The following is a 13,562-nucleotide window of genomic DNA, read 5'->3' on the forward strand; positions in this document are numbered from 1 at the left end:
GATTTATGGTCGTACAAGTATAGCACAAAAACATTGTACAAATATATTACATCATTATTTATGTTCATATAAAACATATTTTCTTAATGCCGATTAACATATTATACCTACCTATAGCTTAAAGGAAAATATTGGAGGTTTTGTTTCTAACTGAACCTTCTTCGACGAAATCATTTTTGACGCACGAGATTAACATAACGTTATTTTTTTATTGAAATGATTAATGGCCAAGTTATATGATTGATTTTGGTGCCCATAAATAAAATTACAAACGTTGGTGTCACATTAAACGACCTATAATTTCATAGCTTACGAGAATTCGCTGTACGTTTAAAATTTCCAATAAAATATTGAATTGTATTAAATGTACGGCGGACCACCCAATTGATACAACAAAATAAACTGGAAAGCAAATGATACATTAGTATTGTATCTAAATCTTAAAACTCTTATTACAAGTAATCGCTCTAATATACATATACTTATTTACCTGTACAAGCTTCAGTTCTTTTTTCCGAATATTTTTAAACCCGGAACAAATTTTAATGTTTCTTAAAACGTCGTTTGTGTTCTTTGGCGGTAAGACATCTGCTTTTGGACAATGGCCAGCATCACGAATGATCGAGACTCGACGGCCGTGAGTGCGGGCTTTTTTAAGAGGGGACTAAGTACTACTTAAGGGCAACGGCAACAAACATGGGAAGTAATAAATATTTTTACGTATGGTCACTATTTTTTTGAACAGCTTAAAGACTTCTTAAAGAACATTTAAATAGATTTTTTCGAATCAATTTTAATATATGACAATATTTCGGTTTAAAATGGTCATTAACATATTGACTTAATTTTGTTATTCAAAAACATAAAAATAGGTTCATAAAATCAGGTTAGTTGGGTTAGTATTAAAATGTGTTTAGGTTTGAGAATAAATTAAAATTCTTGTTTAACCTGAGCGGAGACATCGGAGGTTTAAATATGCACAGATATAATACACAGAAGTATAATGATTTTTAAGCGTATTAAAAAAAATATTAAGTTTACTTATTCAATTTGTATTTCAGTCTAGAGCGAAACAGAAATATTTTTTAATCTTATGTATAAAATTATGCAACACAATGCGATTTTAATTAATAATTACAACTATTATCTCAATTGACAAAAAATAAAATATGTAAATATTTTTAAAGATATTAAATTAAATCATCACCAGCCAGCGTTTAAGCGATTATCATTCCATTTTTTCGTATTTGCGGTTTTTTCTAAATAAATAATTTGAATTCACTTTAGAACACTTCTTATGCCAGCCAGTAAAATAGTTTAATTACGAATGACGTAGTAACATGCAGGTTTTATTATGTGGATCGACCGTTCTTTTGGACAGTTATCTAAATTACTAGCTGGCTGATATTTGAACTCAAAACATACATATTTAATAAGGTATTTGTGATACTCTACTAAAGTAATATAGTGTGTAAGTACCTATAAGAGATAGAAATTGTTTGTACCTGGCAGATACAATAAGTTTAATTAAAAATGTAAAAATACAAAAGCTCTCGACAGGTTTATATGCTAAAGTAAAAGATTACTTTAAATAATTTATGACATGCCTGTCGATCAACTTTGATACGTGCAAAAAATGTGTCAATCAATAATATTTGACGCCTCTGACGGCTTTAAAAAGTTTTACCTGTAAGATTCCAGTTTGAATGAATATCATGCCCATACACCTTATTACGCATGTACAACTTGGAATGGGTAATTGAATATGACGCAGATAAAGAGCCTGGGAGACACTACGTTTTAAGATTATAATAAAATGGTTATAAGAAATGGGTATTTTATTGATTGACTGAGCTCCCACAAGGATCTCCCCCATAGGTCATAGATTCCCAACTATTTATGAACTACCGCCCTGTATATTATCTTTATCTTTTCTCTTTAGGCCCACTACTACCCCAATGCAAGCTCCAGCGCCCAATAGCAGGTGGTATCGATCTATAAGTAACCTAGTAATTAGGTCTTCAGATTACCTCGCTACGTTACAGTCAAGTTCTTTCATTGTACAATGTATATTTAATAGGAAAATTTCCCCTTGTGTGCTCTTATGGAATCTTTTTTATCGGTTATCGATACATCGAGAAAATATGCGGGTCAATATCCTACATTACCTTGTTAAAATTATAATTTCTTTCATCAAGGTCTCAAGACGTCTATAACCAGTCTGCTGGAATGACATTACCTATAGTATTATATAGACTATAGAGCTCTTGAAAAAGTTCCAGTTTTTATTGCGTAGTAGGCTTTTTTAAAAAACAATTATACTAACCGGAATATACCGCGCTAGTCTATTTCTGGTACTGTTTTAATGAAGACAAAATAAAATTTAATATAATACCAAGAACTGGGTCACATTTTATTATTTTATATAGCTTTTATTTAGTAACTTGATACAGAAGTGAATATTGAACATAATAATATTGAACGTGCGATATTGCGATAGTTGATAGCGAATAGTAGATATAAGGACTCTCTATAATTCAAAGTGTAGAGGAAAATCATTCCTATCTCGTTTCTCAATCATAATTTTAAAGAATTTGATTGCAGGTCTCTCTCTACCTACCCCTATGCGAAGACGGCGTGAATTTATGAATGTATGTATTTATTGCAGGTCTAATTCGTATATTCTACTACTAATATCTGCTAAAAGGGTTTAACACAAAGCGGAAAAAATCGAAAAATAAAACCTCACCTGCCCATAAAGGTTTTCTGTTTCCCTTTGTGCCACACGGTGACTTCCAAACTACTATCATCGTAAAGATACAAGTTAAATCTTTCACACCACGATGGTTTAGATTTTGACAGCTGCTTCGATTTGTGACTTTCTGCGCCCAGCCTGGGAAATTTAAAAAAGTTAATATGGCGATAGAGCAGCTCTTGTCCACAACATAGGTCGTATTTCTCATAGTCTATCCTAAAAATATAACTTTACAATGGACTATCTAGAAATTCGGACAGAATCCTTAATTTAAAACTAATGGTCAATCCCGGCTTCGCCCGGGTTACTTCGGTAATCGATCTATTTATTAGCCAAAACCACATTAAAATCCGTTTGGATGATTTTGTGTATATCACGAACAAACAGACCGATGCGGCGGGACACTTTGTGCTATACTGTGTCGTATTAGTTATAATGATGATCTCACTTTAGAATGCATTGTATTAGATGTTTACGGGTAGTTAGCACAAAGGACTGTAATCTGCCCGAGACGTAAAGTAATCAAAAATAAATAAAATTCATAATTGAAATAACTTCCGCTTCATGATAACAAAAATCAGGGCATATGAACGTTGTGGATTAATGAAAAAAGATTATTAAAATTTTGTTTCAGTTATATTTTGGCTTGAAGACCAAATAGAAAACAATACCTACTCCTGCAGTATGCAATTATAGCTATTCAAATTATTCAGCATTTTGCATTAATTCGGCTCAATCCCGTAACAATCTCAGAACTTGAAGATTTATTTCTAGTGTCAATGAACTTTTTTAATTAAGAAGACACTGAGTTGCACATCATGATAAACTTCATTTATGGCATCTCAAAGGGAAATCTCAGTAACTATTTTAAAAAAATTGAAGTATTTGTGTTGACTTACTTGAATTTGCAGTAAAGTCCATTGGCGCTGCCGCTCGGAGTATCTTTGGCATCAATTAAAACGACGTTCACCATAGACTTCCATGACTTCTTTAGTATGTCGAATTTCTTATTTTTCCAAACATACTGTTAAACAAACAAATTATTTACAGAATCAAAACAATGAAATAGTTTTAACAGGTAGGTAAGTAATACGGCGCGACTTGAACTTTCAAAAAGCTTCTGATATTGTATCTGATCTACAAATAAGTCTCATTGGAGACCTTACCCAAGTTAGTCATCAATATGCCAGTAAGAAAAAAATATTTGGAAAATTCCTAAATGTAGCAAAACATGATAATTCAAGGTCTAGTACAATAAACCCTAAAGGTATTTTATATTTGAGTTTAAAAACTAGTTTCGTACGTCCTGCAAGGACAGAATGTTAGTGACTTGATACAAATTTGGAAAATCTTATACGTACTTTTTGTACTACAAGTAAAATAAAACTAAGGACAGAACACATGATGTAAGTAGGATGCAAAGTCAGTGCACACTGCACAAATCTTTTCCTCATAGAGATAGTTTGAAAACAATCAGACTCTTTCTTGCTTCAGATATGACGAGACACAATACAAGATAAACAAAAACAATATTTACAAGAGGATATTTTTAAACATACACAAAATATTTACAAATAAAAAAATGACAATGTAAGTGCGTAACACACAGTACATACATACCTACCTTCTGAACTTTTTTGCCATGCTCTCTGAGTAAAGTCAGCCCACTGCCAATGCGGTCCATGAACTCTGTGGAGACCGCAAGCGCGGTGGGCGCTAGCGGGTCCATCACCAAACCGTCCGGTATTGTGAATGACCTAGACCAAAACACAGGCATTAAACAAACAAGTTCTATAAACTATAAATAAAAAAACATAACAGAATTGCAATGTAAACAACAGCAGTTTATTTCGAGAAGGGCATAAGTCACTTCACTATAGAAGATGTTATTGTCTTAATGGAATTAATAAATATTTTTTAACCCTTTAATTTCGTGCTGGGCGCACCGTGACCGAGCGTGCATTACTCGCGGCGCATGACGATGTACTCAGCACCTGTACGCTATTCTTATTCAGGCTAACATCTCTGCGCTTCGATTGTCACGCAGGGTCGACATTTAACAAAAAGCTTGCGGATTTTACGCGGTACATTACCGTGTTCGACCCCCTTAATCTATTAATTGCGATGCAAACTACGCAATGGAATAAAGCTATACGGAAACCTCGTTAATTGCTTGTCGCGTAATTACTTTAAGCTCTTCCGTATGTTTCCGTTACTTAATTGTTCTAGGGGTGATAGTTTAAGTTGCATTTAAACATATTTATTCAGTAGATGTATTGAGGTGTCTGTTTGATGTACCGTAAAATAAAAGGAGGCCGCGATGTCCTAACGGGACTAGATAGTGCTATTGTTTGATTACCTACATACCTCAACATACATTTTCCAAGAAAATTAGTACTAATTACTTTTTAGTTGTATAGAGTAAAATCAAGGCAGGGCAAACATCCTTTGCTTGTTGTTTAGCATAATTTTAGTTTTATTTGATGTTTTTACATGGAATATTTATTTATGTTTCTGTGTTCAGATCTGGCACAAAAACACATTACTTACATAATAAATATTCAGTGTGAATAATATTAAAAAACATAACCGCATGCGTCGAACGGTAAACGAGACGATTTGTAGACGATGCGCGTATTAAAAAATGGCGCACTCATAGATGTTCTACCGTTATAGTAATTAGACTAGGTATTATAGTAGAGTTTGGTTTTAAAAGAAATGAATGGATAGATCTGGGATGTCTTTCAATATTTCTGATATAAAGAGGATTATAATAATTATAATAAAAAGTGTTACGTTGTTTTATTGAGAAGTTAGTATAGTTGGGGTGGTAAGGAATTCAATATATAAAGGAACTTAATTAGAAATGACGTTTCATACTGGTCTGAATTAAAGTTCCAACTACCGGGTTTTAGTCTGTGGTCGTCTGAATCTCTAACATTTTGGTGATTTTTATCATACTACTATGCAAAATAATCAGGAAGTCTCTACCAGTTTAATGGTGATAAAGACAATTCCACGCTTCGACAACTATTAAGATATTATTGATAAATACTATAGTTTTATCTCTATATTTACCCGCGCATTTTGCTAGAACACCCTATTAAAATGTAATCACAAACAAAAACATAAAATTGTAAAAGAATAGACAATCTCATAGTTTTTATACACAGTCATTAGTAGATTATTATATTTTGAATATGTTAATACGGAAGTTTGGGGTTTCCCAAGTGATCAAGGATTTAAGATGTTAGATTGTTATGACTGAGAAATCGCAAAGAAGGTTTCATACTAAAAGCTACTTAATCTATTATGAGGGGAATAACCACGTGCTACGGAATAATCCATTGTCAATGTTTTCTTAGTAAAAATACAACCTGTATCCAAGATTACTTCGGTTTATACTCTCACAGAGTTTGTTTTTTGTATAATAACTTAATTTCTTCTTTATCGATTGTAAACGCTTTAAAATATTGTTGTCGTTAATGGGAATATAAAAAAATAGTGCGGAAATTAATCTATATAGCATGAAAATCTTACAGTTACGTACCGTCTTTAAATATTCTGAAATATATCTTTCAAATACGTTTTACATATTCTGAGTTTTTATTTTCATTGTAACTATGATAATGACACTGCAGAGATTCAGATCTTTAATTGCCTGACAAGAACATTAATTAAGATTTGATTCGAGAAACCACACAGTTTCCTTGTAGTAAATAAAACTTCTAAAGAAGCGGTTACGGCCACCCTTTGACGTCATAATTTCCGGTCCGGTTCTACGACTCGACGCTACGCGGTAAAGCTTCCGACCGGTACAGCGCAGTGATATGACGTCAAAACATTTTAAATTTCCAACACAACCTTTTAACAACACCGTGGAACTTTTTCGAAAACAGTTCTTTTAATCAGTTTAAAATGCCATACATTTTACCAGCCAGTATTTCCTTTTCTTGGCTTTGAACCTTTTTCCTTATTTATTGTTTCCAGCCAGTATTGTTACGAAGTGATTGATTGGTCTGTTGTTCAGAGGATGCAGTGTTTTTTTCACTAGATTGTTTCTTTAAATAATATAATTTATTTTGCATGTACCTACTGTTGTAGTTAACGTAGCTATTAAACTAGAATAGTTAATTAACTAATTGATACAAATACATCTAACAATAAGTATTATTAGCATTTAATCAGGTCGCCTAGGGAAAACCATTACTAACATGAGTTATTTATGTACTACAAACACGTAAGTAGTAGATATTTTTAGGCTAATAAAAAAAATGAGCCTGATAATATTTTTTTAATTATATTTTTAATCGAAACTATTTCGTGACATATTTAAATTTTAAAAACTTAAAATGTAGTCCTAATTTAAGTATTTAGTCTTAGGATCGCTTAAAAAAAATTAATAAAATAATAATGATTAGAATAATTCACTAAACTTACATACCCCGTGAACTCAACATAATCCTAGGAAACACATTATCACATTAGAAAATGCACACACAACACCTATTAATAATATCAATTATCACCTGAAACTAAAACCTTTCACAGAATCGAAGGCAACGCGGCAGAACAAACACTAGTAAGTCCGTCAAGCGAATAATTGTAAATGAAACACACACGGAAATCAAACTCGTTAAGAACCAACTTACACGATTTGTGTCGACTCAAAGAATCGGTTCAAAGCGGTCTGCAACAACTTATTTGACATCAGGAAGCCGACACAGCCGACGATCGCTTGCGAGATTAAAAGGAAGACTAAACACACTTTGCAAACACGTAACTAGTTTTTAACACCGCCCTTGGTTTTTGTGAACCTGCTCATTGAACCAATAATGTTTTGATAGAAGAACTTTGACCACAATAGGCGTGATAAATGGTCTCGTACGCAACTCAATGATGTCTGACGGCTGAATGCGCGTTTGTGAATGAAGCCGGTAAAATGGTGCGGTTTGTGTCAATAGTGGTGAAATACTCAACAATACAATATTACAGCATTATTATCACGTCAATTATTCAACGATGCGTCAGTATTTCATTCACGTGAATTAAGGTTTTTACTCCAAGCGGCTATTTGCATACGGCTGGCTAAGTAATATAAAATAATCTTGTCTAAATAGATTTTAATAAATAATAACACCGTAATTTAAAGTATTAGTCATTACATTTTATTTTCAAACAATGTTGATGTCTATCTATTTTTATCTTAAGCTTATACTTGCTTTTTACAGACATTTTGGTTGAAGCTACATTTTTAAAACTACTTCTTTCGTTTACCATAGTAAAGCCTGCATAACCTACTTTTTAGTACCTAGAAATATTTTAACCGAATATTTTAATTATCGAATTAACATTCTACCTGAGTGAGGCCCAGGAAATGTCATTTTTCATATATTGAAAAAATTGCGGTTTACAGACGTTATTTTACATTACGTATATACGCAAAGGAAAACACCGCGCACTTATTAAATAAGATTGTACGAATGTGTACGAATTATTTGACAATGAGAGGATAAGGTAAATGGTAATCAATAAAGGTCATAATGATTTATAACAATATAGGGCAAACATTAATGCTTATCAAAGTTTTAAGTAAAGTGGATTTCTTGCCACTTTGCGGATACTTTTTGCGTAGGTAGGTAACTACTTAGACAAGTTATCTATAAATACAAAAATGTACTTCATGAATATGTACCTACGTTTGAACAAGTTTGACTATTATAAAAAATGTGTTTTTATCCCTTGTCCGTTAAACTTGTTAGATAAATAGGCATTTAAAAGCATTTTTTTTCCAGAATATTAAATAATCATTGATAGAGGTGGAATTATTTATGTATAGGCCTATTTTTAATCATAATACATGCGCTAACTTAATTTATATCGTTTTATTTCGTTGGCCAACAATGACATAGTCTGCTATGTAGTTTTTATTAAAAAATAAAGTTCATTACAGTTACAGTTTCTCTATTAATCCTTTTTTAAACTTAAACCATTCCATGATGACAACTTACATATCTACACGGGTAATAGATGAAATATTCAGTCTCAATAGGAAATCTCAAATATAACATTAGGAAAACATTTCATGCTTAATCTCAGTTTTGAAATTAGTACAATAATAAAGCAAGGACTAAAAGTAACCTTGTTTTTGTAGGTAGAACTAGATATTTAACCTATCTACTTAGTCTAGGTACCTTTTTTTTTTTTTTTTTTTTTTTTTCGTCAGGAAAATGCATTACTGCATGTCCCGCTCCAGGGAGGTAGCGGGGGTCTGTCGGGCTCTCCCGCCGGCTAGGCGTTCCGGCTTTTAAATTTGGGCATACCGACTAAAAACCTGACGGTGTTCCTTCAACTGTCACCATAAAGTGGCCAGGACGCGGTACCTCCGATTGGATACTCCGCATCCTAGCCGATGACGGCCCGCTTTGTAGTCTAGGTACCTACTATTTAGTGTTCAAATCAATGACATACTAACCTTGATGTACTAACATTTAACAGTCATCGATTTCTTTTTAAAATTCAAATGATGTAATCCTTTTTAGTGAATACTATTTTTAAAAGGATAAAAAAATACAATATTATTGTCAATGATATTTTAAGAACGTAACTCACCAAGATTAAACAAATAAAAAATAAGTTTTTATTGTAATTAGGTACTCGTAATAATTTATTTATCCAGAAATCATTGTAAAAATACTTTTTGAGTTGCAAAGTATTTTGACCGGTCAATAAATAATTTTTTCGTCAAGTTTTTGTAAATATATTAATATACTTAATGTTTTAAAACGTTTTTGTTTATATCAAAGGTATATTATATGTTATGATCACGTGCTGAATATCGCCATGCGGAAATTAAAACATTTTTATAACATTCTTTTATGAATATAGTTGAATGTACCCGTCATACAAACAAATATTTAACAATACTTTTTTCCCATAGGCAGAGACTAAAAGACGCCACTTGTTATAATTCCTACAAACTATAAACTTCCCTTGCTTGAAGCAAGAGATGTATGGATGCGAATGTAGCAACTTGTTTCATTCACATCCATACACATTGTCATATAAGTAGGATTACAGATTATTAAGATTTGTTTACGGATGTATTACATGTAATTATTTAAGCATAATATTTGAGCTTTGTTTCATCTCTATGATTTCATTAATTAATGCTACTTTTTATTAAATACATAATTTGCAAGACTTTACACGCTTTTCAATTAGTTGACTAACCTCTATCAGATCTACGACGCCTAAGCTTTGGGTTTCCCATTTTTTATCATACTACGTAGATGCCGTGGGAATAATAATTAGTAAAATAATGACTGGCTCTAATTAAATTACGATAATTACATAGTTTTTATTGTAACATACTGTTTTTGTTATATTTTCACATGATCATTACGAGATGTTTTGATGTAATTGTTATGGTCAGATTATTTTTTCGGTTATAGCAAAGGCAATATCTGCGGAGCTACAATATTTTTATGTATTTTATTTTACACGTGGTATCTCACAGACTCATAATTCACTAACCGAAAGAGAGTACTATTAGCAATAATTCTAATTTGGTGACGTTTTCACCTTTACAAAATTAGATTTTGTTTTTCAAAATTGTAGGCTTTACATCGACAGTTTGCTTTGAGGGTCATTTCCGTAATTAGAAACATAAATCTCATCCATCTTTCGATAATAATTTAGTTATTCGCCACCGAAGGCCTTCAGCCTGACTTAACGACTGCTGTGTAATTGACAACCACCGCCCCCTACGTCCGAGTGACACTTAGCTGAAATATGTTAACATGCTGAGCCAAAGTAAGCTTTCCTAACTGAGTTTACGGTCGTTGGGGCTCTCAACGCCTAGAGCACAACACATTAATAAAAGCAAGGTTGTAGCTAGATAATATTAAGGTGGGTCTACGTTTGAGGAGCAAAGCACAAGCGAGCATGGGCCGAGCACAAATTTATTTTAGAAGCGCTCCCGTTCAAGGCTCGTAAGTCAGTCGACTAGACGAATTCGTGCTCGGCTTCTCTATCGTAGACCCACCTTTAAAATCGCATTATGCCTATACCACACTAATACATTTAATTTAAATAACTTTATGGAATCGCTACTAGAAAACAGTTCCTTACAATGAAGGTTTTATGCCATGACTCATTTTTATAAAGTTTCGGCGCGTTGAACCTTTAAACTGGCCGTGGGGATTATTGATTTCTTTCTAAGTTACGCATCTAATGACCATTTGCGGTTTAAAAAGATAACCTTGTTTTTTTTCTAATGCCGGAAGGAGTCTGGCTGCTTAGATATTTAGATAATATTAAATAGCAAAGTATTTACTTACTAAATTTTAATTGTAACTGTTATTCAAACCAGTAGTTTGTGTTTAATTTAAGACTGTTGTGATACCAGCCAGAGATAAATATAATGATAAATATAATATTATGTCACGCGTGGGAAATTCGTCTCGTTCACATAATATCTGCTGTGGAAGAACGAGATCTTTGTAAGTTAAACACCTATACAGGTGTAGACTGTGTGGAAATAACGGGTGAGTTCATTTAACCAGCTCATTGATTGTGTCAAATAATTAAGACAAAGATTCCGTAGACGGGGATGCCCCAATGAAATTGTGATGACAAAATTGGGATGCGCCCTAATTATTCCGGGACAGATAGATTATGGTGATTTTGCTTAGTTTCTAAATAAAGTGAATGTCTTTTTTATTTATTCTTATACTAATTCAGGAAGAAGTAAGAACTCAATGCCAGACTAGACAAAATATAGATGTCATAATTGCGTAATATGTTAAATTAATGGCAGTTTTGAGCACATTTTAACACATTTTCATTATATTCCTAAAGTAAATATTTCATAACGCAATTAACACAAGTTGACAGTCCATTTGTCCCAATTTTTGAACGGCAAGGAATGGCGTGTGTGGTTCAAAGTTGAGCAAAGTAGACCCATATACTATTGTCACCAGCGGCAGCGGCCCCACTATCTGTGATCTACATATTTATTTATGTCGAAACACAACGATTCAACAATAGGTATTATATTCTAATGCAATTAAACGGATGTCCGACTAACACCTATTGTTAATTAACAAAAAGCTCCTGAGAAAATGGCGGCTAACATTTTAATTACATATACTCATAGTCAATAAAAAAATAGCTAAACAGTTTGGGGTTTTCCACATTTGTGGGACAAAGGATTAAGTTAACAGTGTTTTTAGTTATTTAATAAAATAGCTATAATTTCAAGAAATGTGGGAATGTTTGTTTTGCTAAAACAATTGATTTAATTTGTCCCGATTATGTGGAGTTAATGTTATAACAGGTAATTCAAGATACCTAATTAAGAATTTTGTCAGAAGCGATTACGAAATGTGTTTGACGTATCGATTTGTAACCAATTGAAAAACAAATAGTTCTTCATACATACGCTAGAGGCGCTGTTTAAACTTTCACAAAAAAGTTACTGGTAAATACCTTCTATAGTTTTAAAATAGGTAATGTTTTGTTTTAATAGGACCCTGTGCCGTTTTAATTTAATTTACCTTGAAATACATTTAATAGGCTTTTAATCGGTTTATGTATTTAAAAAAAATGATTAAACAGCATGAAACCGTACTTATTTATAAAAATGTACCATTTCATGTGACTCAGACGTATCTAAACAAAGTCAATAGTGTCAACATCCATATAAGTAAAACATTTTAGCCGAAGTCTAATATTTACTATACAAAAATAGCAATAAGTAATTTTGAAGGCCGAGTTCTGGTGACATTGGTAAGACATGACATACAGGCACATTATTTATAATGGACTTCTTACTATTGAAAATAGCTCTCATCTTCACTGCATAATTTATAAACGGAAGAGAATGAAACATTTGTACTCGGATTCACCACTTTCAGGTAACTTACTTGAAGGCATTTTGACAGTGGTTTTCATACATTTGAAAGAGATAGCTTTTACATTTCACTTTATAAAAGAGATAGCTTATCCGATACTTATCCAAAAGCTGTCATACTTCGATAGTTTTAAAGTTACAGCGTTAATGAAAGCAATGTAAATTTTATTGTATTTTCTTGTTAGCAAATGTCCGCAGTTACTCACGGAAGGTTTTCCACCTGAGGTGCAGGGTCAGTCTGAGTGCTTTGTGATGCGTTTGTCGTGTTAACACATACACTGACCCCCGGCTCATCCGGGAAGGATTCGAGATCGCTTGTGTTGACAGAAGTACCCAAAGATTCAAGAGGGGTCACTGTCCCGTTCAGTGTTTCATCAAACAATGATGATATCTCATGCAGAGTCTCAGTCTCTAAACTCCCATTTTGCACACAAACTGGCAAGGACGCCACTCCTTCATCAATGCACTCCAAAGAACTTTTAGTTCTCAACGAGGTTTTCCTCAAAGACATTGCGGATTACTAATTGCACTTAATCAACACAAAACATTTCGAAGATCATATGATTTGCATGAGCGGAATATTTCGTACAATAAAATGTTATAACACTTTTTTGCTATTTTCGGCAATGATTCGATTAGATCCGCATGCACTTTTAAATATCGCGCGCGAACAATGAACAACAAATAAGTCAAATATTGACGTAATGCCACTGAAGTTCGAATGATATCGATTAAAGAACTAAATATAAAAACGGAAGAGGATGGTGTTATCGGACAATATTGCGTCCAGAACGTGATAATTAACGATTTCGTCATAGAGATGCATTGCAACATCATTAGCTAACCTCAAATCATTAAAAAGTGATTAAATCAATAGTTTGTTGTGAAGCG

General features: G+C 32.9%; 1 protein-coding gene across 7 annotated transcripts in view; it reads right to left on the bottom strand.

Moving 5' to 3' along the window:
- The window catches only part of LOC142980920 (multiple C2 and transmembrane domain-containing protein-like), a 56,017-nt gene that overhangs the window by 14,253 nt on the left and 28,202 nt on the right, over positions 1–13,562 (bottom strand). For 2 of the 7 annotated variants that reach the window (XM_076126557.1, XM_076126564.1), the window contains exons 2-4: positions 4,380–4,512; positions 3,655–3,779; positions 2,750–2,893 (exon numbers count right to left, since the gene is read on the bottom strand). In XM_076126557.1, the coding sequence (XP_075982672.1) occupies positions 2,750–2,893; positions 3,655–3,779; positions 4,380–4,512 (402 nt within the window). Of the gene's footprint in view, positions 1–2,749; positions 2,894–3,654; positions 3,780–4,375; positions 4,514–4,677; positions 4,757–7,195; positions 7,339–7,407; positions 7,664–13,562 lie in introns of those variants that run through there. The other 5 variants (XM_076126530.1, XM_076126572.1, XM_076126548.1 and 2 more) reach the window with 5 other exon arrangements.

The sequence above is a fragment of the Anticarsia gemmatalis genome, chromosome 2, assembly GCF_050436995.1.
Source record: "Anticarsia gemmatalis isolate Benzon Research Colony breed Stoneville strain chromosome 2, ilAntGemm2 primary, whole genome shotgun sequence".
In the NCBI taxonomy this organism is placed as follows: domain Eukaryota; kingdom Metazoa; phylum Arthropoda; class Insecta; order Lepidoptera; family Erebidae; genus Anticarsia; species Anticarsia gemmatalis.